This window comes from Falco naumanni, chromosome 7, assembly GCF_017639655.2.
Source record: "Falco naumanni isolate bFalNau1 chromosome 7, bFalNau1.pat, whole genome shotgun sequence".
Classification (NCBI taxonomy): domain Eukaryota; kingdom Metazoa; phylum Chordata; class Aves; order Falconiformes; family Falconidae; genus Falco; species Falco naumanni.
In genome coordinates this window covers 59,655,273-59,683,267 of record NC_054060.1, presented here as the reverse complement: position 1 = coordinate 59,683,267, position 27,995 = coordinate 59,655,273, and the positions used below count along the sequence as shown (strand labels likewise).

Below are 27,995 nucleotides of genomic sequence, written 5' to 3'. Positions count from 1 at the left end.
AGCTATTGATAGAAAAGTTATCTGCAGCATAATGACTGAAGTTCTTCAGAATGACAGCTGTACAATTTTATGCTGTAATTATTCTAGCTGCCTGTGGGAGAAGACTGTAGCTGGAGCACTGGGGATGTGTTGGTGTGCCCTTCTCTGCTATTACAGGCTCAACCATTGATCTAGACTGTTGAATGACAGAACTGTTCTGTTCCCTTGCTAGCAGGAGCTTCGGTGACTGCCAAGGTCTGAGTGTACTCCAGTAGGCAAAAAGAATCTGAATTTGTCTCTATGGCATGTGCCTGCTTATGAATGTAATCTGTGTGCATCTTTCAAGAGTTCCTTTGTAACTAACCATCTTTTGTCTACTAGAACACTAGTTTGTAGTGTTCACTATGAAATAAATACAGTGATGTTTTACTACAGAATATTGACTTTTGTTTGGTTTTGTTGCTTTGTATTGAGGATGTTCCGTAAGTGTGTTAATCCCTTTAGAAAACTGTCAGCAGTCCATGTGGCTTATCTAGTTGTGTAGTAAATTTGCTCTCCCTTTATTCAGCTGCTGCTTTTGATTCTACCAAATCTTCTAATGCCTGGACTAAATATTTTTGCAAAGAATATATCTGTAATTATTACAGAACCAAGGTCAAAGGTTTTTTTTGCTACCTTCAGTAGAAGTAGCACTTCATGTGTAGGTTGTATATCTTCCTCTTGTTCTGAATATTGCTGCTCCAAGTAAAGCAAAGTAGAGCGTCATTCTTACCTGATCATTTTGCACACGTGTTCAGAACAGCAGTTTGGGTGGCAATTGTGGGTTTTAATGAAAGCAGTGCAATTCAGTCCTTCGATAGCTTTTGGAGGAGCCAGAATAACAAATTGCCTTCCCTAGAACCTCTCTATTAAAATAGCAGTAAATGCTGGTAATGGGTTAGCTGACAGTAAACTAGTAGTAACATCCTTTAAAAAGCTGTGAGGAATTGGAATAAGGAAACCCAATGTAACGATGCAATATGCTGAACAGTAAATAGCAGTTGTTAAAACTGCTGACATATCAAGGTGAGATGTAATAGTGTGGGATGATATGTTTGCATTCTTTTGTCTGTATCTGTCCTATTGTACAATGATACTTCAGGTTTTCTAGGATGGAATCTGTTGGTTTGCCCTGGTACTACAGGGAGGTCCTGATCTGTCACAAGAGCCCTTGGATGCCCCAGTATGACAAATACTAATGACTTCTATGTCACGGGCAACAGATGAGGAGAAGGAGGTGCTAAATATTAATAGGCACTTTTCTGGATAGAAGACAATGCAGGGAGAGGTTCAGAGCTACTAATGAACAGGGCTCTGTCTTGAACTAATGTGTCTAATGATCACAAGACTGCAATAAAGTGGTATTTTAAGCTTGCAGGGTGTGCTGCTTAGAATGAGGTACAGCAATGTGTTGGCCTGAAATAATACTACAGAGCAATGCGCAAGATAGCGTAGAGGTCCTGTCTAGGCAAACTGGTGTGTTGTGGACTGCTTTGGCTAAATGTCTCTCTTGTATCTGAGTATGTAACTGATGGCTTTATTTTCAAAGTCAATATCAACGTTACTATCATTGTTTGGGGCATGAGTTGGACTTCTTGCCAGCTATGACCTCTTTGAAAAAATAGTAGCTGTATATAATAGATTGTTAAGGCAGTGTTTGTAAAACAATAATAAAAGTACTTTTTTTTTAGAGACTCAGGGCTGATAGAATCCAGGTTTGTCTGTTTTGCTTTCCTCAGAAATACTTGTCACTTCGTATGCATTTTATTACCTGCTGTGATTTTAGGGGTAGCAACTTAATTTGTATTACTGTGTAGAACTTGAACCAAATTGTTTGAGTTAGGAGAAGCATGAGGGGGAAGATGACACAGTGGTGTCATTGGTGTTATCTTGACAACACAGTGTGCTACAGTAAGAAGCAGCAGCTCATTTTCTGTTTTGGAGACTTAAGGAAAAAGTCTGGTTTGATCTGTGGCCCGCCCCCCCCCCCCGCCACCCCCCACCCCCCCCCCAACAATGGCTGAGAAAAATGAAGTTTACACTTCTATCACTTCTAAATCTGTGTGTACTGTAATAACAATCAAGCTTTAAGTTATCTTTATATGCATCACTTTGGCTGATACTTCTTCATACACCATACTGGTTTTCACCTTTTTTACTATGCATTTTTCTGTTACACATTGATTATATGGTTTGTTAGATTAGTTTATAGTTGGACCAGGGCATTCGATTAGAAGGCTAGACTTTCTTCATTGTTAGGTAACAGGCAATTGTTTGAAATTATTGAATGAGTTCTGCATTGAAATACAATGAATTAACTTTTTAAAAGAAAAAAATATTAAAGATAATACACATCGCAGATGCATAGTTTGCAGTAAATTAGTATGTACTGGAGTGGGTAGTCCATAAAATCTTGTGCCACAAAGCTGGTGTGTTTTGTTCTGTTTTACTTTCAAGCCTGTGATTTCATGTGTGTTGTTTCTTGATTTACTGCAGGAAAAAGGAGGAGAAAGCACTTCGAGCTGCAGTATGACCTTTTTTCCTCCTTTTTTTTTCTCTTTAGTCTTCATTATTGTCTTTTAATAAACCTTTATAAAATGTTTCTGCTGCCTTTTCTACGTGGTGTGGTCTAGTTCTCTACTTCCTGGTTACTAGGAATATCCAACAATGCTACAAAAAACCCTCCAAAAAATCCCAAGAACCCCTGAAACCAAAATAAAAAAACAGAATCCAAACTGTTAAAAAGAAACAAGCATCAAGTACATAGAGCTTGGAGGTTGAAGTAGCTTCAAAGAATTTTCTGTGAAAGTTCTTTATTAAAATTAGATCAGCTGCTATTTTCAGAAAGGATGAATAGTTTAATTTTTTCAGAACAAGTGAAGTTATTATTGCTGCTTTTATAGGAATTCAATGTGCCTTACCATAGTCGAGAAAATTAGTCGAAGTCTGGGTTGCTTTCTATTTTGAGAACTGGGCAGTTCCCACAGGTTGTGTGTGACATATCTACAGGTTCTTCCTGAAACCTTATGATACAACTTAGTTTCCTTATTGGAGGACTGGAAATCATTCCTCTAAGTTAGAAAACAAATGTCCTGACAGCAAGTGGAGGTTGTTATTTGCCTCCTAATTGAAAAAGTATGGTCTCTGACTAATGTAGCTAGAGGCTCTGCCAAAAAGTCGTTTTAGAAAAAAACCAAACCCTTAAGCTTTGCCAGTGAGCTGTGCTAGTGTAAGAAGAGTGTTGCTGATACTGTGCACTGGCGTTTATGTGCTGACAAAGGATTCAATATAAATAATAGGCTCTTAGTAAATTTATATTTTTGCTGTATCTGCTGGGTGATTGGCTCTTGTGGACAGGTGTTTTAAGGACAGGAATGGGTTTCTTACAAATTTTTAAATTTATATTTTCAGAAAATACAGCCAAGTGCCATTTGTACTATGTCTTTTTATAAACTGTTAAATCATAGGAAACATTTTAATGTTAGATTTGCCAAGTGTTGCTTTTAACTCCCTGCAAAAATCTAGAGGGTTTTTTCTGCTGCTGTCTTTGGAAATCTAAGAAAAATGTTTACTACTACTTGCTAGAATTACAGTGGAGATAGTGGAGTTGCTTACCTTCCACTTAGTTATATGTGTATGGTTTTGGATATTTATTTTTTTTTAGGATTTGTCTTTATTGGTAGTCTTTTGCAATATAATGCTTGAAGAAAACTGTTCATAGTAATGTTTTAGTGATCTGTCTGCTGTTGCATAAAATGCAGTGTAAAAGATCCAACAGCAAAACACTTGAACAGGTAGCACTGTTTGCTCTGAATCTTGTGTCATGAAACGCTTGTTATGTCATTGTATGGTAGTCCTCTAACAACGAGTACACATTTCAGGCTTCTTTTTCAAGAGGATAATGTATTTTAAATGCAGAGTTACTGTGTTAACTTGTCTTAAAAAGTGGAGTTCAACAGCAAATTTTTAAAGACTTAACAGACAGTATAGGCTGGATAGGCCAATATAACTACTAAATATGTCATTAAGGATCATTGGGTAGTAAATAATAATGACTGACAAATAAATATAATTACTTCATAAAGCGTGGCTAGATCTTCAAGGAAACTATTGGCATTTTGCTGTCCCAGGATTTGGTGCCTTTGTATGAGTCACTGTGCATACCAGATGGGGTACTGAATGACCTCTGGGTTATTCCACGGAGTGATTCATAAATGAGTCTTCCAGAACAAAAAGCATGCTATTACTTTTGTTCTTTTTTGGCTTTAAAAAAGTTTTAGGCCTTCTTTTGCAGGCCAAAAGCCGAGTTTAAGGAAAAGTTGCAATATTTGCTTCCTGTAGATTTAGTCTGATCTCCTGCATCTGGGGATGAGGTATCCAGGTTTTTTGACTACTGTCACAGCATACATCCCCTTCCTTTAATTCCCCAACGCCACCTTGGAAGTACTCTACCACTGTGGTGAGCAATCATTGTTATTTATTGCTAAGTAAGTATGCTATTGGAAGATAAATTATCTGAAAGTATAGCTCCATGGTTTAGAACTTTTGATCCAAATCGGTCTTAACCACAGAGTGAAAAGCATCTTTAGGACCAAACATTTTAGTTTGTATACTGTTAGGTCAGAGGGATAGGAGGACTGTTGCAGCTTGCTTATTTTGTGTTGAAGTTGTGGGAGTGTTCTTGACTGTCCTTGCATATGGAAATGAGGCTAACAATAAAGAGGAGAGCCAAAGGCTACCAAGGCATGAATATGAGGAAAAAATGCAATAGAAGCAAGCAAAATGAATATAAATATATTCTCAGTGTGGTTGGGGGAAAAAGAATGGAGTAAGGTAAAACAGGATAAAAAGACAAGTGAGAATATAACATAAGGAAGAATGACCACTCAGAGAATTAAATTGTGTGACAAAACCCAAACCTTTAGTCTTTGTATCAAAACCACTGTTTCATGATTATGTAGCTATTTATCATCATGAACCTTGAAGCTCTGTTAAGAAAAAATAGATTTCATTTAGTGATGTGAGGTTAATTCCTGAAATGATTTCCCAAGAGGATAAATTTTTCCTGTATGATTGTAAAATTCCAAGAATAGGGTTTTTTCTGCTGGTTTCCTCCTTTAATACAGCATCTTTTCAGATAACTGATTTGAATTTTGGGGAGTGTATGAGATGCCTGCATCCTAGCATTCTAAATGAATACTCTGAACCAACTATAAACCAATAGAGTAAATCATGAAAAGCCTTAATCTGTTAATGTGAAACTGTACGAAATTAGGTGATGTAGAGAAACTTGCACAACTTAGTAATGTGTTGTTGTGTTGTGTTTTTTTTTTCCTGCAGATGCCCTCCTCGAACTTTTTTACCAGCACTGTGCAAAATTTTTCTTGATGAAAGTGCTCCAGACAATGTATTAGAAGTAACAGCTCGTGCCATAACATATTATCTGGATGTATCAGCCGAATGCACCCGTAGGATTGTGGGAGTGGATGGAGCTATCAAGGCACTTTGTAATCGTTTAGTAGTTGTTGAACTTAACAACAGAACAAGCAGAGATTTGGCTGAGCAGTGTGTGAAGGTACGTGTTTTTAACAGAACCTTCTGTTTTTAAGAAGGAGGTAAAAAATTTGCTGTTATGAAAAGCTTCCTCATATTCTAATCCTATTTAGTTTATTAAAATGTGAAGTGAAAACACAGAGTATGATAGAAGTGTACCTGCCAGCAATGCTGCTTATCTTGACTGTCAGTCTGGTGCTCTTCAAAGCTGAGATACCTTTAAAAAACAAACAAACAAAAAACAACACATAGAAAAAGAAACAAAAAAAAACAGAAGAAAGTTTTCCTGTTCATCTCACATGGTTAGAATGCTAAGGGCTAATTTTACGCTAAAAAGGGAACGAAGAATTGCTCCACATACAGTTACATTACCTGCTGTAGAACAATTGTCTGCTGTCTCTTCAGTAGCACTAGACACAGCTCCTCTGCACCTATGTGAAGTTTTCAGAAAAATTTACAAGACCTTTAAAACTTCCTGTTTAAAGCATAACTCATGGCATGTGATAGCATATAGAGTCCTTGATTACCATGGCATCAGACTCTATGCATGTATTTCCTATTTACTAGTTTTAGTCTACTCAAAAGCACTACACTGAAGCACTGGAGTAACAGTGCTCTTGGAAGTGTAACGCTTTTGGTTGTGGGTTATCCAAAGGCTTAATTATCCCAGGAAGAGATGCTGTTATCTAGCCATCTCTCATGAACACCTGTTAAGACCATGCTGTTGGGAAATGTTCTTGTATTTGCTTGTGTATTTTTGAAGAACACTGTAACTACTAGATTGCTGGAGGCTGTGGCCCTTTCTGGGTGTTGAGGAGTTTGGGGTTTTTGTTTTGTAGTTTCATTTTCTTAACCAATGCTGTAGATGGATATAAACAAATAACTGACTTTTTATGTTTACTTCATTCTAATTAAATTTTATGTTGTCATAGGTGCTAGAATTAATCTGTACGCGTGAGTCGGGAGCTGTATTTGAAGCTGGAGGGTTGAATTGTGTTCTGACGTTCATTCGTGACAGTGGACACCTTGTTCATAAAGATACTTTGCATTCAGCTATGGCTGTAGTATCCAGACTCTGTGGCAAAATGGAGCCTCAGGATTCTTCATTAGAGATTTGTGTGGAATCACTGTCCAGTTTATTAAAACACGAAGACCATCAGGTAATGTAATAGTTGTCTCAATATGCTGTGAATTGAGTGTCTGTTATGTTTAATAAATGAATGGCTAGGTATTTTTATATAGCCTCCACAATTATATGGTTTACGTAGTAGTTGTTATATTTGGATATTATGATAGTTTCCTTTTACAGTTGTCATGACAAGGATAAAAATACTGCTTAGTGTTTTGACTCCAAGAACTATTGTGTGAATATGATCTTATTTAACCTCTGAAAACTTTACTGGAAAGTATCCTGTAACTTATCAGTGCATTTCGAAATACTTTCTGAAGTAAATATTGTTCTATGACTGCACCACAGTCACTATTAAATTGAGTGTAAATAAGAGACAAAAATCAATTTGGTTTGTTTTTCTTTTGCCAAACTAAGAGAAGCAATAAAACCATCCGTAATCAATGCTAAAATATTACATTGGAAGCCAGCTGAAGTGGTACTGCTATAATGCAACACCACTTTATTGCAGTTTTATTAAGTGGAGATGAAGTAGTCCTTGTAAAATCTAGAGAAATGAATCCTAGAGGAATTTTCTTCCTACTGGTAGAATCCTTGCGTGAATGTTACGCTAAAGCTTCACAATAGCTATTTAGCCAAATTCTTGCTGTAGTCTGGCCAGGCTTCTTGGCCATATCATACTCAGTCACGGTTTCACCCCTACCTCTGTCCTCATTCTTTTCTCTACATTTCTTACCCTCTGAGCCTGGTTTATTAAGCACATCGTACTTGGGAGACTAAATCTTCTTGCCTTCTTGCCTGTGAGCTAAATTGTTTTAAATATATTTTTAGATCTTTTTGGAAGACCCACTTGGCAGGGGACTGTCACACTAACCATTTCAGTACAAGCTACCATGCTTTTTAGACATTACATAACTTTATTAATGCACTGATCATCTCAGGCAAGCTAATCCTGAATTTAGACTAAATCTGTAGTATTTTAACTGTTTCACAATTTATAATGTGTTTGAAAAAAGCAATTGGGGATCTGAATGGCTGTTGGGAATCTGCATGAGAGCTCAAATTAACCTAATCTTTTAGCAGTTTAGCTTTAAGATAAGTGTGCTTAAGATTGGAGCAACCCAGATGAAAATAAGTAAATCTGTACTGTTTCCTTGAGATACCTGTTTTCTGTGAAACAAACCTCAGGATTTACAGTGAAAGTTGATGTGTGTTACAGATTTGCCCAGTAACTTCCTTTGTAAAGTTCTGTTGTTTCCCCCTCATCCTCATCGTTGGATTCAGTCGCTTTTTGTGTGGGCTGCCAGTTAGTAACATCACTTGAGGAAAGAGTTCAGGCCATATGAATGTAGCCCCAGGAGCAGCTTATTTATAAAGTTGCTTTTTTAACCTTTCTACTAAACTTGCAGTTTGTGAGAAGCAATGTAAATACTTTCCACAGTACTCTTTCTTGCTTTGTAAACTGATGCCGCTAATGCGGTACGTTAAATAAACTGAACCTTTCTTGTGTATTTCTGACAGAGCTGTTCTGGTAAATACCCATAAAATATATATGGATTACATTAAGATTGGCAGAATTGTTTATCCATTGAGCTGTCAAAGACCTGGAGCAAAATACCAAAGGACGTGAGCAGTGACCATTACAAGTTAAAGAAAATATCCCTTGCAAAAGAATACTGATAAATCAGAATGCTTGGCATGCAGGGATGATGCCAGAAGTTTAGCATGCTTTGCATGTATTCAGGAGAAATTTTGTTTTTCAAGTCCTTGCAAACTTAATGGAGATTTAAGATTGTTAACTTCATGAAGTGTGGCTGATACTCTAATCTTGTTCTGTGTGTTGATGAGTAGCTATTTTTAAGCCTATGCTATGTGATAGCTGACAATCATTTTGAAAATGGGCTACACCAGAAGTTTATGACATTTTAGGGAGTAAGAACTGTAATAATTTAGAGGTTGGTAAATAATAGATACCGTTGGGGTTTTGATTTGTGGTTGATTTTTGTAAAATTATTTCTTGACATCAGTTTGGTTTGCTGCTGCACATCTATGATGGCAAATGTGCCGTAAGCAGCTTGTTGTCATATGCCTGTGCGAGCCTCTTGATTTGAAAGATGGAGAAGCTTTTAATGTGTAATGAAAGAGACGTTAAAGGCAAAACCTCCCTTTCTTTTCAATACTGACATGAAAAGAAGCCAGATCCTTTCCTGGGCGGTTGGCCAGCAGTACTGTTTTGCCAGATTAAGAGGGTCATCAATAAGCCTTGTTTCCACAGTGTCACTGTTGCTGGTTTGTTTTGGGTTTTTTTTTTGTGAGAAACCTAAATTTGGAAGTTAAAATTTTATTGTCACAAAAATGCTCGTGTATTCCTGGGTCAGGTGGTCAGTGGACAATCTGGGTTATCTAAAGGTAAAATCTGCTTTTCCCAATTTGTCCTATATTTAGGCTTGGTCCGGTTGAACAAATTCTTTTACTTAAGAGAAGTATGTAGACCTTTAAATACAACTTTAACTACCAAACTTCACTGTCAGTTTAATACTTCAGGAGTTCTGAGTTGGTGCCTTAGCTAATGGCTTCTTTGAAAGCATTTCTTTTAATAGAAAGCACCAAATAAATATAACATTGTAATATTAACGTAGTGTTAACTATGAATTACAAAATATTCTGTTATAATTATATTATATTCTATACTTACGGAAGGTAAAACTGTAAAGAATTTTTTGTCTTCGTTGCTCTTTGAGAAACAGATCTGAAATACAGTAAATGTTTGGAAGTAAAAGCTCATAGTGTGTTTTCGTGGTGCTTTGGTTTTTGTGTGGGTTTTTAAGTTTTATTATTAGAAGATTGCTTTAACAGTTTCTAGCATCAGAACAACCAGAAGTTTAAGCATTCCATATTTCAATACCAAGCTGTGGGTTTGTTTTGTTGTCTTTTTTTTTTTTTTTTTTCTCCAAACTGTGTTGTCAGAACGGACAATTGCTAGTGGGGATTATAAATAGTTTTCTTTAAGAACAACATCTGTAACGAAAAACTTTTAAAAATGTGCTTCCAACGTCTATTAATTTGGTTGTTAAATGTGTTGTTCTAGATTGATGTGGGGTTTTGCTCATGTAGTTAAGGAGATGCTCACAGTACTGACCTTGAGACAAAGAAAAATCATTTCCTTGATTTCTGTATATCATCAACAGAGAGAAGGGGGGAAGAACGGAGGAACCCAACAATAATACAATCCTTCAGTGAGCAGTTCAGGCCACTGATGGGTTCCAGCTCCAAGTTTGTGGCTTAAAAAAAAAAGTTTGTCTCCTCCATTCACATTCACTGAAGGGAACCCAGGGAAATCAGCTTCTTCGATGGGCCTTGTATTCTTATCACTACCCCCTTAGGATCTTCTTATTTTGTAACAGATTTTTGATCATTTCTCGTGTACTTCTTTCTTAGGTTTCAGATGGAGCTCTGAGATGCTTTGCTTCATTAGCTGACAGATTCACACGGCGTGGAGTTGACCCAGCCCCGTTAGCTAAGCATGGATTAACTGAGGAGTTGTTATCTCGCATGGCAGCTGCTGGTGGGACAGCATCAGGACCATCTTCAGCTTGCAAACCTGGGCGGAGTAGCACTGGAGCACCATCTACAGCTGCAGACTCTAAATTAAGTAATCAGGTGTCAACTATTGTAAGCCTGTTGTCAACCCTGTGTAGAGGCTCTCCAGTAGTGACACACGTAAGAAATCCTTTTACGCTACAGCTTTTTGTTCTCATAGGGTTTCTCCCTTCATGTACTTTAATATATGCAAGATTTGTGTTGCTATTTTATATATAGATGTACAGATTTTATATACATACATACACACACATATATAGGTTATTTATAAGGAGGGGAAAAAAGGAAACATTTCATATGGACATGAAACCCAATTCTGATAGTATTTTCTAAAGCCCTGTATATTTTTTATTGTTCAGACTTTTAATTATTTCCAGGATCTCCTAAGATCTGAACTTCCAGATTCTATAGAAAGTGCGTTGCAGGGTGATGAGAGATGTGTACTGGATACCATGCGGTTAGTAGATCTTCTTTTGGTGCTACTGTTCGAAGGGAGAAAAGCCCTGCCAAAATCCAGTGCTGGATCTACAGGCAGAATCCCAGGATTGCGAAGACTGGATAGTTCTGGGGAACGTTCTCATCGGCAGCTGATAGATTGCATCCGCAGTAAGGATACTGATGCACTAATAGATGCTATTGACACAGGAGGTAAGCAGAAATACTCTGAAAATGAGATAGATAAATCTTTTTTTGTTTTGTAATCTACAGTGTCATAACAAATGCTTAGGTAGTACTTTGCAAATTTTTATATATGAGTTCACTTTGTTAAATACACAACAGATCTGGTTAGTAGTAATTTCTATGCTGCTACTTTCCTTTTTTTTATTGCAATTAAGGGCATAAATGCTTCCCTAGAATTGTTGATTATGCTTCATATTTCTTAAGACCTGCCATTTATTTAAAGAACATTGCTGAAGTTTAATTTATGATTCTGGGAGCTTTAACTACTTAATTTAATTTTATCTTTCAGCTTTTGAAGTAAATTTTATGGATGATGTAGGACAAACTCTTTTAAACTGGGCCTCAGCTTTTGGAACTCAGGAAATGGTAAGTTAGTTGTATAGAATCTTAAAAACTTAGGTTATTTATGTAAAGAAAGAGATGAAAAAGACCTAGTTTCCTTTTTCTTGTTTAACAGGTAGAATTTCTCTGTGAAAGGGGTGCTGATGTTAACAGAGGTCAGAGGTCATCCTCATTACATTATGCAGCATGTTTTGGAAGACCTCAGGTAGCAAAGGTATGATTTAAACTGATACTTAAAGCCTTACATGCTGAGATTTTCCCTTATTCTGTACAAAATGTCTTTGACGCAATATGTTTAATACTTGTAGTGTCATATATTTACAAGGTTTTCACAGTGTCTATCACAATGAAAATTTTTCATTATGATAGGGCAGTAATATGAATAGAAGTAGTTTTATGTTGGCTCTCCAGATATAAAAAGCAACGTGATGTTCTAACTTTGCTTAGAAGCATGAGAGAAGTGTAGAAAAGATATATGAAAAACATGTTTACTACATTGGAAGAAGGAATCTTAATGTTTATTTCACATTTAAAATGTTCTCAGACTCTCTTACGACATGGTGCAAACCCTGACTTGAGAGATGAAGATGGGAAAACTCCTTTAGACAAAGCTCGCGAAAGGGGGCATAGTGAAGTAGTAGCTATTCTTCAGTCTCCAGGTGAGTGCGGTTCTTAGTTCCATGCCCTTCTTAGTAGAAATGCTCAGATATGTTAACTAATTTATTAGATTTTTACTATATCAAGATTCATTTAAGAAAAATAATACATTTTGTGACCAGCCTTCCTTCACCTGCAAAGTACATGCAAAAATCTTAATATTTAGGATATTCTTAGGGGACGGGGATTACTGAAGAAACTGGGGGCTGGGCACAGGCAGTGCCAGTTGTCCTGCTCTTTAGCTGTGGAATGGGACTAGACTGGGATTTTGCTGTGGGTTCAGAGGGTGTCAGCTTCAGCTTTAGTAGCTTCTTTGGCATCCTTTCTTTCTACGTGGGAACTGCACTTCACCTGCTCGTGAGACTTTTGTAGTGCTGGAGCCACAGGTTGTTATGTGTTCATATTTAGTTCACTTTAAGGACTCTTGAGCTTCTCCTGTGACCGGTCTTTGGTGTTGCTTATTATCAAATGGTTTTCTTCAGGAAGTCTTGCACGTGTAAGTTTCTTATTTTTAGGGATGCATATTCCCTTTCAGGTACTTAGGTGTTAGTAAAGAAAACTCTTAGGTTTATCTGAAGGAGGTTTTTATTTGTTTGTTTGGGTTTTTGTCTTTGAACGTCTTGGGGAAATATATTTTCCAGGGGACTGGATGTGTCCTGTTAACAAAGGAGATGAGAAGAAAAAGAAAGATGCAAACAAGGATGAGGAAGAATGTAACGAACCCAAAGGAGATCCAGAAATGGCACCTATATACTTGAAAAGATTATTGCCTGTGTTTGCACAAACATTTCAACAAACTATGTTGCCTTCAATAAGGTAATACTGTCTTAGACAACTTCCCTGCATATTTTGGATTTCTTAATACACTCTGTTTAAAAAGCCAAGGTGGTTGTTTTTTTTTAATTTAAAAATTACAACATCTAAAACTTTAAATAATGTGAACTTAAACATATTTCTGTTTGAATAGAAGTGATGGTTTGAAAAGTTTTGCAAGTCTAATTTTTACTTAGTATTTTAAGTAGCATTTTTTCCTTTCTGGGGAAGTGGTGTCTTGAAAAAAGTGCGGTTAATTAGAAGTGGGAGAGTGAGGCATACTCTTGTCTATAGTAGCATGATGAAAAAATGCTGTGTTCATATAGTACTTTTTATGGACTGTGTATTTAGTAACAGCTGTTTGTAGCCACTCTATTGAAAGTACTAATTTGGGAGAGGAAAACTGATAAAGTGGTATCAGCATACATTCACTGGAAAACTGGAAAGGCTAGAAAAAGCTATTTTAGAAGGTTTTAGAAGACTTCTTAGCAGCTTAAGTGTTAATCAGCTGGAGAAGATGCCTCTTACTGAGAGAATTAAAAGAATGTAATCTAATTTAATACTTTAAAAGGAATACAGTGGGTCGTATAATGGTTGTGATAAATTGCATCTGATCATAACCTCTCAGCCTTGTACACTAAAAATATAGCATTTGCTCCATCTCTTGTGTTCCCAGTGTTTATAGGTACTTTGAGGGTTGAAAATACAAGATAAAAGGAGACTTGAGTGGAGACAGACTGTACATGAGCTGATGATAGGAGCTTAAACTAGGTCATTTAAATGAAGGATGTAAGAAACTATGTTAATAATCTGTGCATGATTAACTGGTGTTGCAGGTAGTGGAAAGAAGCAGTTGTCTCTCTGTAGTTTTAAAGTTTTCTTTATGAATCAGGTAAATAATTTTAAAAGCTAGTCAAATGAAAAATTCAGCTTTAACCATGCAGAAGTTATTGGTTTCCAAATTAATTGTAGCTTCTAATATGGAAAGCTGCGTGATCTAATAGTAATTTTAGACTTTAAAATGACTGGGATCTCAGGAAAACATGGTAAGTATGTGACACAAATGGAAGGCTGGATACCTATGATGAAGACAAAGTGCACAGAAGTGAATAGCCATCACTAAGAGTGAATAAAGACAGAATGTAGAATAGTTTACCTATGTAGAGGAATGAAGCTGGGTTAATTATCATTGATAACGTACAGCTGTGGGCTGGCTTCAGGGGCGGTGGGTTGGCCGGTGTAGACAAGGTGCAGCTGTGGCTGTTCTGTGAAGAGGTTGGGTAGCCGAGGAAGAGAGGAGAGGAAGAAGCAGAGAGAAGAGAGAGAGAGCGTGTGCCCTGGGTGAGGAGAGACGAGGAGAAGGCAGCAGAGGGACTGGCGTGAAGGGTGTGTTGGTATGAGACGGTAAAAGACCTTGTTGCAGCCGACTAGTTTGGAGAGTGCTGCGACATACCTAGAGAAGGGCTGAGGAAGGAAAAATATGTTAGACTCATAGTGCTGTAGAATCAAAAAAGAACAGCGAGTGCATTATTGTTAAAGATAATCTAGAATTTATTAACAATAACCAATTCTGGTTCCAATAACGAGAACTGAAAGTAATTTAATTTTTATTCTGTTTTGAAAGCATGTATAAATGTAATGCAAAAACAGTTTTATCTTGAACCTTCTTGTTGGTTTTATTACTGCTTGCTTTATCTTTGTAATAATTCCCCCTCCTATGATTTCTTTTAAAGGAAAGCAAGTCTTGCCCTCATTAGAAAAATGATCCATTTTTGTTCTGAGGCGCTGCTGAAAGAGGTTTGCGACTCTGATGCTGGCCATAATCTGCCCACAATACTGGTTGAGATAACAGCTACAGTTCTTGATCAAGAGGTAGGAGGCAAGGAAATGCTGTCCTTTTATGAAACTAAGGCAAAAAGGGGGGTGATGCTCATTGGTTCCACATACTTGTTAATAACTAATCCTAAAGTGTTTATAGCATTCATCTGTGACCACATGTGAAGTTCAGCATGTAAACATATTTTAAAGAGATCTCCTTTATTTCCTTTTCATCCCAATGTATTACAGGATGATGATGATGGCCATTTGCTAGCCTTGCAAATCATAAGGGATTTGGTGGATAAAGGTGGTGATCTTTTTCTAGACCAGCTGGCTAGACTTGGTGTAATTAGTAAAGTGTCAACTTTGGCGGGGCCGTCATCTGATGATGAAAATGAAGAGGAGTCTAAACCTGAGAAGGTAAATGCAGAATTGATAGCTTTATTTGTTCCTTTAAAACCAACACTTCTAGTACAGTTTTCACGGTTGTGATAATGTCCAGGGCAAGGTAGTTAGGTTATTAAATTAATGCTTATTGTATACCACTTATTTTAATTGTTTTTGTTGTTGCTTTCTGTAACTTCATTTTCTGTTAGCACATTATTGTCTGCTGAGTTTTCCTATTCCTACTTATGGTCAAGTTGATTGACACTTTTCTAGTGTTTAGAAAATGACTGCTAAATAAAATGAATCCTTTCTAAACAAAGTACATCTCTTCCAATGTACATGCATCAAATAATTGCAGATGTTTTAAACATTGTTACGGAATATATTAAAAATACAAAAAAGAAAATAGTTTTCTACATAATGAAAACCTTAAGTGCATAATGAAGTTATCAATTTCCAGCAGTCGTGTTACTGACCACTCAGATCAACAGAATGGGTAATAGACCACTTCTGTTATTCATTCAGTTAAGATTTATAGTTAAGCCTTAACTGTATAGTTAAGCTTTTTTTTCTGTGGGTTTCGGATTGGGGGGGGTGGGGTGGGGGGGCGTGGTGGGGTGGGGGGGCGTGGGTGGGTGGGGTTTCTTCTTTTTTTTAGTGTTTAGATACTAAAAAGTTGTCTGGACATGGTCCTGGGCAACTGGATTTAGATGGCCTCCAGAGAGTCCCTTCGAACATCAACCATTCTGTGATTCTTTTCTTACAAGTTTTGAACAGAGGTGAATGGCCCATCTGTAGGGTGTTTTTAATTGTTGAGTAGATACATTTGTATCTGAAAGGAAACTTCTTTAAAGTATCTTACTCTGTTAAGGAATACTTTTAAAGACACATGTTACAGACAGCAGTAGTATAGTTCCTATACTTACGGTTTGAGTAATTCTTCTTCTCCTCAGGCTTTTTTAAAGTGTCTTTTTTTGTTGGGTTTTTTGTTGGTTTTGGGTTTTTTTTAATGGGTTGGATTTCTTTGGGGTTGTTTGTTTTTGTTTTTTTTTCTTGATTGTTTAATACAAACCTATTACAGGAGGATGAACCACAGGAAGATGCTAAAGAACTGCAACAGGGTAAACCATATCACTGGAGAGACTGGTCAATCATTAGGGGAAGGGACTGTCTGTATATCTGGAGCGACGCTGCAGCCCTGGAGCTATCAAATGGTAGTAATGGATGGTTCAGATTTATCTTGGATGGAAAACTCGCCACAATGTATTCCAGTGGCAGCCCTGAAGGAGGATCTGATAGTTCAGGTAGTTTCTTTACAATTCAAATCCAAGTTATGTTTTGAAATGGTTATATTTGTTTATATCATTTGATTGGAGCTGTTTTGTTTTGCAGGAATTGGCTTACTAAATAGTAAAGGATGTAAACAGGTGGAAGGTGGTCAGTTAATTGTGATGCTTTTTATCAGATAGCATGTGACCATAACTTGACTTCCTTGGTGAATTGTGTTAAGTAAACATCTTGCCAGTAAAAGTCTATTAACTTTGTTTTGTTTTGATTCTTCTCCATGCATACTTAATTTTTTCACCCCAGTCATTAAAAGCACTTTGTAGTGGCCGTCCCAGGAAAAGCAGGTTGAAATGGTGATTTGTTGTTTGCTTCTAGCTAGCAGAATGAAATTGCATGTGTTTGAAGACAAAGTAATGGAAAGTTTCTCATCGAGATTGGGAAACAAATTACAGTGTCTTAATTGTTTGTTGGAGAGAGGACAAGGGAACAGACCTTATGCAGTGGCAATGCACAGGTGGTTTTAATTTTCTGTACAGAATACACAACTTGTTCTGGATGCAGAAACAACCCTCCTTTATTGTCTCATTATTATTTTTTTTTTGCAACAGTTCATGCCTTTATGAACCTGCAGACATAAAATGCTTTGCAATATTGTTATGTTTTAAAGAAGCCATTGAGTGAAATAACAGAACATATTATGATTCAGGATAAAAATGAAGTGTTAGTGACTATCCATCAATTTTGGGACATGAAGACAAAATGGTGTAATGTGTTTCTAGATTATAACACAGCTGGAAACTACTTCTAGGATTTTTTAATTTTTATCAGAAAATGTATCCTTGCATTCTTTTTAACAAGGCTCATACCTTGAAAGGTAAACAATTCCTCTGTTGAGATACTTGTTTATATTATGATACAATTTTAAGAAGATCCATGAGGTTAACTTCTTAAATCCTTATAGCCCCTGGATGCCAGTTTTGCTTTCTTCCTTCCAAATGATATGGTTTGGAGATGAAACTTCACTATTTCTATACAAGATGAGTGGAATGGGGACAACTCAGATGAATATGGAGTGAAGAGAACTTGAATTCTCAATCTGATTTCTTATGTTTTAAGATGTCTCTTCATATCAGTCTTCTAAAAAAGATGGAATAAATCCTAAGTATTTGAACAAGATATGTAGCATGGATATTATGGAGGGGAAGGAGATAAAACGAGGATTCTGTGAGGCTTCTTGCAGTTTTTTGTCAACTAGACATCTACTAAGAGTGCTGATCTTGGAGCGTAATTTGATTGAACTTAAACCGTTAGCTCTAAGAGTGTGCAACAGCCTCCTTTTACTTAATAGATAAGAAGCGAGTATTGGTTAACTACAATTACTGCAGTGCAGTGTAGATTCAGTATCTTTAAGTCCTGAACTATACTATATGTTCTGCTGTCCTGAATCATGACTGAGTAATCTCATGGTATACTTTTTAGTAACTTCTTGACTGGCAAGAATATAGAGGGTTGAGTAACGGAATTTGTTAGTGTGTATTGCATGGTGAAAGTTGGGATGGGAGGAGGAAATATGTATACAACGAACTTTTTTGGAAGGTCTGTACTCACCCCTCTCCACATTAGCTTAATACTTGTTTTGTTTGAGATTGTAGAAAAAATAAAAGTTCAATGCAAAAATTGAAATTTAATGGTAATTCTGAAGCTTTAAGTGAGTCTCAAAATTCTATCTAAGGGAACCCAAAATTATTCCCAGCCATGTATAATCATTGCACTGTCAGTGTGACATGCTACAGAATAAATTTGTTAAAATGTAATAATGGAAATTTGGAAAGGTTTCCATTAACAGAATTTTAATTTTACATACAAAATTTCAAAAGTCTTTCAATAAGTCTTCTCCGGATGCTATGAATTTTAAGTAATAAAGTTAGTAATGCCTCAAGAGTCCATATTTATTTTTGTATAGAGATTATTTATTTTGTATTATATGGCAATAATACTGGCAAATTTTAAAAACCTAGAACATAAATCATTGCAGCAAAAGGAAAACAGCAATTTTGCGAGTTCATGAACTACCAAAGCTTTATTTATTAAATCAGTATGCTGAAAGATGAGGATACTTGTTAACTTTGAAGTTCAGATGTAATCTTTACATTAATGATGCTATTGCAAATTTAATTTTTATGGAAAATTTAAATTTTTTTAAAAAAAAAATATGAAATTAAATTTTCTGGAATTATGCTGATTAATTTCAAAGGTAATGTGTGCAGCCTTTTAATTACTACAATATCAAAATATCTCATAAAAACTCACTTAGTTGTTTGGAATAATTTCAGGCTAGATTACCTACATATCCTAAAAGTAGGATATGATCCTGTTTGTCATGTATTAAATATCTCCATCTAAACACCAGCTTTTAATCAAGTCTTTTGTGGTGCTCTTAGAGTTTCTTTTACTTCATGTTTTTCTCAGAGATATAGAGGTCCTTAAAATTTGTGTAATTAATAAGAACTAGGAACATCTGTATTATAACTTGGAATTAGCATGTCACTGTAAGTAGCATAATCGTGGCTTTCTTACTTGCTCTGAGATGAATGTACAGGTTCTACATAGGAGATGAATAAAAGTTTTAGTATAGCTTACAAAAAAGTCTGTTTTGGGTGCCTTTGTGGCACAATCTGAGCAAATAAATATTAGCTCAAATTTGCTTTTAGCATATGCAGATTGTCAGAATCTGTAAAGTTTTGGGAATTCTTTTCTGGGTTTTAGGTCTTCAGCACCTTTTCCTCACTTGTTTGAAGTTTTGAAGTTGCTGTTTTCCTATTGGAAAATTAATTTCCTATTTCTAAAAACTCACTTTTGACAATAGTTCATACTGGCCATAATAAAAAAACTATTTCTGCAAGACTAGAAGTTTATAATGGATTTCTTTGATCTTCTTATAATTGTAAGGATGAATTAATATATCCATCAACAGCACCATTCAGAAAGAGTTGCATTGTCCACTTTGAAGCTATTGTGGAATAAATCACTGTTAAAAGTACAGAAATATACTGGGAAGACATTCAGAACACTTCAAGACCCTTAATTTCAAACTTAATTTTGCATTGAATGTACTAAGTTGTTTTGCTTTTGCAAAAAAAAAAAAGCTTGAGATATGATGGTGGAATCAATTGTTGGAAAAGAAAAAAATGTTTGTTTCTTTTAAAATAGAAAGTAGGAGTGAATTCCTTGAGAAGCTGCAAAGAGCTCGAAGCCAAGTAAAACCTTCTACCACAAGCCAGCCAATTTTATCGGCGCCAGGGCCAACTAAACTTACTGTAGGAAACTGGTCACTCACCTGTTTAAAAGAAGGAGAAATTGCTATTCACAATTCTGATGGTCAACAAGCTACAATACTGAAAGAAGATCTGCCAGGCTTTGTGTTTGAGTCTAACAGGGGAACAAAGCATTCGTTTACAGCAGAAACCTCTTTGGGTAAGTATGTAGGTATGTGTTATGTGCAGGTAGGAGCAAGTATATGTGAGGTAGTTACTCTGTTTGTTGCTTTTCATACCTGCGAGAAATTGCGACTTTTCTGAAAAATATGTTGCAGGGTCAGAATTTGTCACTGGCTGGACAGGCAAAAGAGGAAGAAAGCTGAAATCTAAACTGGAGAAGACAAAGCAAAAGGTTGGTGAGCACCTGTGAATCATATACTTAGAATTTAAATGAGTTTGTTTTATTTTGTAATATGCTTATGAAGTTGTAGTTTCCTCTTGGAGGATTAAAATCTCTGATTTCAACTAGACACAATTTTAGGCTAAACTTGAAGGGGAAAATTTTCATTCAGGACAAAGCACTTCTTCAGGTACTTTTATACAGCAGTAAAAACTCTGCTTTTCTGGAGGACAGTGCATATTTTTTTTTAAAAAAAAGTAAGGAAATCCAGGCCTCCTGACCTGTATTTGTATGATTGTGTAGGTTTTTCTTTTTTATATACAGAAAGAAAAGATGTTATGATCAATACTACGGTTGTGTCAGAAACATGTGTTACTTCGATTCACTACATTCAGATATTAATTTTAGACTGGATATTGTGACAGGTAGGGGGGTGGAAGTGAACAGTGCGTTCTGTTGTAGTGAAGCAAAACATGTAAATCCTTCATTTTAGACTTCTCTGAAATTCTTTTCTCAGACTGAGAGGGGGGGAAAGAGGAACTAAGAAATCAGGTATTAAGCTTTTTACAAAACCACAAAATAACTGCATGTTCTTTGGCCAGCTGATGTCAAGGGCTCAAGCTAATCTTCAGTCTTGACTTCTCTTGCAGTTTCTAACAGTGCAGCTGATATGTTCTGTAACACCAAAAATCTGCAGCATGTAAGGACACTTGTATCTGAGGAAGTGTAACACTAAATTGAGTATTAAAATAATGTGGGAATGAGGTTAGGTGGAATGATAAAAGGAAGGCAGTGTTCTTTCATATCTAGGATGGCATTGTGTAGCTCCGGAGCATGTGAAACTTATTATTGTAGCACATGTGATGATAATGAAAAGGAACAAATTTTGAGGAAATTTCTTGTAAGCAAAATGTTGTTTAATAAGAACTTACTTTATCAAATCTGTATCTTTGTGTATCCATGCTTTGTAGAAAAAGTAATTCTTAGTATAAGGTCACATAAGGACTTTTTGTGTGAGTTGGTTTAAGACATGTGAATAGAGCATTCAGAAATAGCATAAACCCCCTTAATCTTACTTCTAAAAGATTACTAGATCCATTATACAGTTCTAAAGAAATAGATTCACAGATTGAGAGTCCTGTCTTTTCTCCTACCTTAGTGCTGTAATTTAATATATGATGGTAAGCGTAGTTACTGTAAGTTTCAAAAACATTCTGTGTATTTCCATTTATCTCCTCATCCTTTCACAGCCTTTGCCTTTCGTTATGTGTGATAGGTTTTGTTCTTCCCTATTTGTTTGCTTTGTGATGGACTTCTTTAAAAAAGATGACCAAGTTTCTACATCTTGGAGAACAGTAATAGGCTCATTACAGTAAGATATGACTTTTGATTATCAAAATCCATTTGTAGGTACGCACTATGGCGAGAGATTTATATGATGATCATTTTAAAGCTGTTGAAAGCATGCCTCGAGGAGTAGTTGTAACACTGAGGAACATAGCAACTCAGTTAGAGTCTGCATGGGAACTTCATACAAACAGACAGGTGAGTGTACCTCCTTTAATTTATAATGTGTGATGGCATTGGAAATGACATCATAATGTTCAGACTAGTCTGTCATGATAGAAAGTCACAGTATGTCTGTCGGAAATGTGGGGGTATTCATGCATGTAATTCCTAGTTAGGTACCTCACTGGGACAATACGTTTCACATGAAGCAAGTGGCAATACTGTTAACTTGTTTCACTTTAATTGCCTTTGTCTTTCAGTGTATTGAGGGAGAAAATACTTGGAGAGATTTGATGAAGACTGCTCTGGAAAACTTAATTGTATTATTGAAGGATGAGAATACTATTTCTCCGTATGAGATGTGCAGTAGTGGCTTAGTTCAGTCATTGCTTACAGTTTTAAATAATGTAAGTATATAGAACATAAATCTCTGAAGAGAAACTTTCTTAAAAAAACCAGTGTAGGCATGTGTCTTAATTGAGAAAATCTATTATAAATGTGGCTTTTCCCCATCTTGATGAAAATCAGGGAGACTTGCTGCAGTTAGTGGTCTACCCATTGAATATATGCTATGACAATAGATGACTTCAGTTCAAGTAAGCCATGAAAAATCTTGAAATCAACACTGGTCAGTTCTAATGGCTGCTATAATTTAGCTTTTGACATGCAGATTTTGAATAGGAAATTCAGTGAGACTAAAAAGATATTTTTGCCAGTATAAAGAATATATTACTTTGTATTAGGAGTAACATGTTCTGGTTTGGTTTGTTTTTTTTTTTCCTCCTCTTAGAATGTTGATTTAGATGTGAAACAAGACTGTAGTCAACTGGTAGAGAGAATAAATGTTTTCAAAACAGCGTTCAGTGAAAATGAAGACGATGAAAGGTAAAAACAAAAACTAAAGCAAAAAAACTTCGCATCTGTGAAGCCGTATGATACCTTTAAAGTAATTTAAATCAAAGGAACTGTTTTTTCCATCTTAATTTATCTTTCTCTGGAGTAGGATTGTCTTAAAAGAGAGCACCTGCTACTGAAGTAGCAATTGAAAGTTTTACTGAATTACTTCTGTCTGTAAGAGTCAGCTATAGTGAACGTACCTCTGTTGACAAATGTAAAGGTGACTTCTGTTCATCACTTGCAGATCAATATTTTTCTTACTGTGCTGTAACCATGTGACTGGAGCATGTGGTATCAGCAGAAGTAGCATGCAGAGATATTTGCTACAGCTGGGTACTATCCTCTGAGATACTGTAGATACTTTTTTTCTCTTTGTGTGTGGTAACATAGTAACTGTTCACTTTCACAGTCGTCCAGCAGTTGCATTAATTCGGAAACTGATAGCGGTGTTAGAATCTATTGAACGTCTACCTCTTCACTTGTATGATACACCAGGATCTACGTACAATCTTCAGGTAAATACACAGTGATAGCAATATATTATGCTGAGTGATACACAACTACATGTTTTATGTGAAGTTCAGGAAAAGTTACACACATTACGTCTGTGTGAAGCATATTCTCATAAAGTAGATAAAATCAGATAAACAACTAACTTTTTGGCATCTGTATCCTCTAACACTTAACCTATGTGTTTGGGTGTTCTCTACTGTCATTTTTACACGGAAGTGAAAGTAAATTGTGATTGAAGAGACAATGTGTTTGTTCGTTCTTTTGTCTTCAAGTATTTGTTCTCTTTATGTGGGAGTATGCTCTCTAGTAAGTATCCTTACTACTTGAATGAGCATCTTGTTGAAGACAGTTATAAGACATGTTTGTTTGTGATGACTAGGGGTGGGTTGTAATTATTAAAAGTCCCTTCTAGGGCTGTGTGTTCATTTGGTAATACAAGACACCTGCAGGATCAGCAATTTTTTATAAAGGAAAGCTGCAATTAGGCTAAAAATATTACTTTGTTTTTTCCCATTTTTGCAGAGTCGTATTTTTTCCATTTGAAAGCATACTTCAGGATTTTGTGAGATGGCAGTGAAGTGTATTTCTGTTTTGATGTTAAATTACTAGAAGATTGTTGCAGAAAATTCATAAATACGCTGCTGCTATTGAATATTTTGAAAAAGCTTTTGCAGTTTGTATATTATTGCAGTTGCTCATCTGCAAGATTTGGGAATAAAAGCTATGCAAATACATGAAAAATGAGAAAATATTAGCCTGAATGTGTAATTGACTTATACATTGACTGTCATATTAAAGAATTGTTGGGTTAATTGAAAAAATGAAGTACTAGGGAATTACTTTTTAAAGCATTGAAATCTAATACAGTTTAAATTGCACAACAATAATCAATATGCCATTAAAATTGTTATAGTGAAATACATTGCTTTTCTTAAAATTACAAAGGCTAAACAGAAAAGCCTATATTAATATTTGGCTACTCTTTCAGATATTAACAAGGCGTTTGAGGTTTCGTTTGGAACGTGCCTCAGGGGAGACATCTTTAATAGATCGAACTGGTAGAATGCTAAAGATGGAGCCGTTGGCAACTGTTGAATCTCTAGAACAGTATCTTCTGAAAATGGTGAGCAGCATACCCCACACATGGTTCACAAGGAATGGGTTGCATTTTGCATCTCTAATATTTGACTACCTCTCATTTGTATGTAGGTGGCAAAGCAATGGTACGACTTTGATAGAGCTTCGTTTGTTTTTGTACGAAAATTACGTGAAGGCCAAACGTTTGTGTTTAGGCACCAACATGATTTTGATGAAAATGGAATTATTTACTGGATTGGGACAAACGCAAAGTGAGTTTCTTCAAAGCTAATTATTTTGAAGTCAACACAATGAACTGTCATCTGTTGGGTGGGGAGAGAGAATTCATCATTAAAGGAAATGTTATAATTTTTTTAGGAGTGGGACTTATCTTTGCTTTTATGTTGATCAATAGAATTACATTTCTTTTTGTTCTACCTAAGTAATAGGAAAATATGAATCCTTGAAGTTCTGTTGAGAATTTGTGTGCTTACATAAGAAATTAAGGGGTGGGGAAATTTGGGTCTTTGTTTGCTATGGGGTTTTTTTTGGCTTTGCGTTTTTTTTGGTTTAGTTTTGGGATTTTTTAAAACCCTGTAGTAAACCGATGTTTGGAACATCTCTAAAGTGAACTAATTATCTAAAATGTTATTAGTCATTTTGGTTTGTAATAAACTCAGCTGTAATATAAAATTGATACTTTACATATACAGAAAGGTACATATGCATATCGGATACACTGATACCTGTTTTGCTAAATGTAAGTCATAACTGAACGGTACGTTTCTCTTTTTAATATAGAACTGCATATGAGTGGGTAAATCCAGCAGCCTATGGGTTAGTAGTGGTTACATCATCAGAAGGAAGAAATCTGCCTTATGGCCGTTTAGAAGACATCCTAAGCCGTGACAGTTCAGCTCTCAATTGTCATACTAATGACGATAAGAATGCTTGGTTTGCTGTAGATCTTGGCCTTTGGGTTATACCATCAGCTTACACGTTACGCCATGCTCGAGGTTATGGTCGATCTGCTCTCAGAAATTGGGTATTCCAGGTATCTAAGGATGGTCAGAACTGGACTACTTTATATACTCATGTTGATGACTGCAGTCTCAATGAACCAGGGTATGTCAGTGTATTTTGCCACTATTTATAAAACTGAGCTCGGTTAAAAATATACCTGACTGTAGACTAATGTGTACTATAGGTGTAATAATGTAACTCTATGAAGAAATGGTAGGTGATCTAAATTAACAAGAATGAGACAGAAAATAAGTGATTCATAAGTTTTCTGTATGGTTCATATGATGGCATTTGTGCTTTTCCATCAGTGTAAATTTTGCATTTGATTTTTTTTTTTTTTGAGAAAATAGTAATGCCAGTGCTTACCCAGAGTTTGTCCTTAGTGTTAATGGTTGTATTCTTGGCAGTTTTCTGATTTTTATCCGTAGATGGTTTTGTTTGCTTTGGTACTAAGTTATTTTTGGTTTTGCTTTTGTTTTTGTTTTTTTTTTTTGTCCCCCACCATGCCCCCTTTCTAATAAATTTAAAGGTCTACAGCAACATGGCCTTTAGATCCTCCAAAAGATGAGAAACAAGGTTGGAGACATGTTAGAATAAAACAGATGGGAAAGAATGCCAGTGGGCAAACACACTACCTCTCCCTGTCTGGATTTGAACTTTATGGCACTGTGAATGGAGTATGTGAAGATCAGCTGGGTAAGAAAAAGAACGTGCACATCTTATTTGTTCTTTTAAAATGCTAATGAACATACAAAGCAAAAATTGGTGCAAAAAAGCAGGTTAACATTTGCAGTGGAACTTGCTTAGAAAAAAGCTCGAAATTATTCCCCATTTGATACTTGTATATTGAAATGAAAAGACTTACATTTTTTGTAGGAAAAGCTGCTAAAGAAGCTGAAGCAAATCTGCGAAGGCAGCGACGTCTGGTCCGTTCTCAGGTGTTGAAATATATGGTTCCAGGAGCTCGTGTAATCAGAGGAATTGACTGGAAATGGAGAGATCAGGATGGAAGCCCACAGGGTGAAGGCACTGTTACAGGAGAATTGCATAATGGTGAGCACAAATTGTCTGAATTTGTAAACGTCCATGGCATGATTAGTTCATGTGGAACGGGTAGCGTTAAAGTATTTCCTTTGTAGTGTGTTGTGGAAGTTAATAAAATTGTGAATATTTTGGGGAGAAGGAACTCTAATACTACAAGTGTTGTGGTCCGTTTGTGAAATTCCATTTTAATGCATGAAAGAAAATAATTTTGCTGTAAATGAGACTTCTGTAGAGCTTTGATTAAAATACCAAGTTGTTTAGATGTTTGTTATAAAGAAGAAAAAGGTGACTGATGCAAAGTAATTAAGCTGTGGGCCTGCAAAATCTATTATTACCTTCTTCGTTTCTTCTAGCTTAGCATTTGCAATATTTTTCTTGACTTTTGTTGTGTCCTGTACCTTTCCTACCTTGCCAGCTTCATTGGGATCAAGTTGTTATTGTTTTAATTAAAAGCATGAAAAGTAATTCATGTATGGAGCAAAATAAAAACCTGCAACAGCCAAGGAAGTCAGTGCTTAGGCAGCCAAGATACTGAAGAGGCTCCAGAAGAGGTGATGATCTTGTCAGCTGAACAGGCTTTCTACCCTTTTCCCTCTCTTCCCCCTGTTTTGGGGTGTAGAAGACTTGCCTTGTTTCTGAAGCATCTTCAGCCACTCTTCGGCTCGTTCTTAGCCAGGTTTTAAAATTTCTTCTAGTTTGTTGAGTTGTCAGTTCTCAAACATGGAGAAAGAGCCAAAGTACAATGTCTTAATTAAAATGTTTTGAAACTTTGAATCGTATTTAAGGCATTCAGTATAGCTTGTAGGGAATTCTTCCATCATCTGTGTATTGTTCTTATCAGATGCAACAGTATCCATAGCTACATTCTCACTTTGAAGACTTTAGGTATTATTGGTGAGTAGCATTCCACTAAATGAGTTTTCATTCCTATGTTCCGGCAAAACTTTCCCATTTAAGCATAAGTGAAATTTATCAAATGGTAATGCCAAACAATGTGAAATGTGTATCAGCATACTCTTACTTCTGCCACAGTTGTCTTTCAAAAAGAATTTTGAAAATAGTATCCCAGTGACTTTTTTGCCATTATTCACAAGTGTTGACAAATCTTGAGTTGTTTTAGGGCTGTAGTGGTGCAGCAGTAAGACTCCAAGTACACACTTAAGTATTAAAAAAATTGCGCAGATTTGAAACTGTTTGTAATTAATATTTTAGAAAAAGGAACTATACAAAAAAAGAACAGTTTTTTAGTTATCCTTTTACAAAATACTCTGTTCAGACACTCACAAAGGGAAAAAATTATACTGTTCAACTACAGTATGGAATTTCATTTTTCTTTTTGTATTTAATAAGAAAGGTGAATAAACTGTGAAAAAGAAAATCAGACTTGCTTCACAACCTTCAAAGGTTTAGTGACATGAAGCTGCTCGGATATAGGTCATGAAGATAGAATAAAATCATACAAGAATAATGTAATCTAAACCGGCTCATGTGGGCGTGAGATGTCTACCATATCTGAAAACTTTATCCATTTTTAAATACTTTACCTCCAGAGTGATATTTTTAAATAGAAAATTGCTTGTGATCTTCTATTTTGGTGTAGAAGTGATGACTTTAGAGTAGTTAAAAGGTAGAAGTTAACTTGACAGTACTAAAAGAACATTTTACTTCAAATTAGCTCTCTTTTATTTTATTAAAGAAAAATACGTGTGCACATCTGGGCTTGACATCTTGTTTTGAATTTCTCTGAGGTTACAGAAGATGACTGAGCTTTAGAGATTTTATTTTTAAAGCAACTGTGTATCAATTAAAATAGTGACACTGTTTTGTTACAGTTAGTGTACGATAAGAAATACTAGAAGGAATTATTTTTGGTGACTGCGAGATTGTTGTACATACTCAGACAAGCAAAAATAAATTGTTTTGCCCCTGTTTCTGTCCTAGTTAGCTAAATTTTGCAGTTATCCCCATTATTGCAGATTTATTACACTTT

At 35.9% G+C, this 27,995-nt stretch overlaps 1 protein-coding gene across 9 annotated transcripts in view; it reads left to right on the top strand.

Annotated features, from left to right (window-relative positions):
- Window positions 1-27,995, top strand: part of HECTD1 (HECT domain E3 ubiquitin protein ligase 1) — a 64,606-nt gene that overhangs the window by 12,953 nt on the left and 23,658 nt on the right. For 4 of the 9 annotated variants that reach the window (XM_040601183.1, XM_040601186.1, XM_040601185.1 and 1 more), the window contains exons 3-24: window positions 5,359-5,593; window positions 6,504-6,731; window positions 10,139-10,420; window positions 10,660-10,948; window positions 11,271-11,347; window positions 11,439-11,537; window positions 11,868-11,982; window positions 12,622-12,796; window positions 14,527-14,665; window positions 14,861-15,031; window positions 16,080-16,302; window positions 19,496-19,771; window positions 19,878-19,954; window positions 21,353-21,487; window positions 21,712-21,858; window positions 22,242-22,336; window positions 22,758-22,863; window positions 23,850-23,984; window positions 24,071-24,210; window positions 24,740-25,063; window positions 25,491-25,657; window positions 25,838-26,014. In XM_040601183.1, coding sequence (XP_040457117.1) covers window positions 5,359-5,593; window positions 6,504-6,731; window positions 10,139-10,420; window positions 10,660-10,948; window positions 11,271-11,347; window positions 11,439-11,537; window positions 11,868-11,982; window positions 12,622-12,796; window positions 14,527-14,665; window positions 14,861-15,031; window positions 16,080-16,302; window positions 19,496-19,771; window positions 19,878-19,954; window positions 21,353-21,487; window positions 21,712-21,858; window positions 22,242-22,336; window positions 22,758-22,863; window positions 23,850-23,984; window positions 24,071-24,210; window positions 24,740-25,063; window positions 25,491-25,657; window positions 25,838-26,014 — 3,812 coding nt within the window. The remainder of the gene's footprint in view (window positions 1-5,358; window positions 5,594-6,503; window positions 6,732-10,138; window positions 10,421-10,659; window positions 10,949-11,270; window positions 11,348-11,438; window positions 11,538-11,867; window positions 11,983-12,621; window positions 12,797-14,526; window positions 14,666-14,860; window positions 15,032-16,079; window positions 16,303-19,495; window positions 19,772-19,877; window positions 19,955-21,352; window positions 21,488-21,711; window positions 21,859-22,241; window positions 22,337-22,757; window positions 22,864-23,849; window positions 23,985-24,070; window positions 24,211-24,739; window positions 25,064-25,490; window positions 25,658-25,837; window positions 26,015-27,995) is intronic. The other 5 variants (XM_040601187.1, XM_040601182.1, XM_040601184.1 and 2 more) reach the window with 3 other exon arrangements.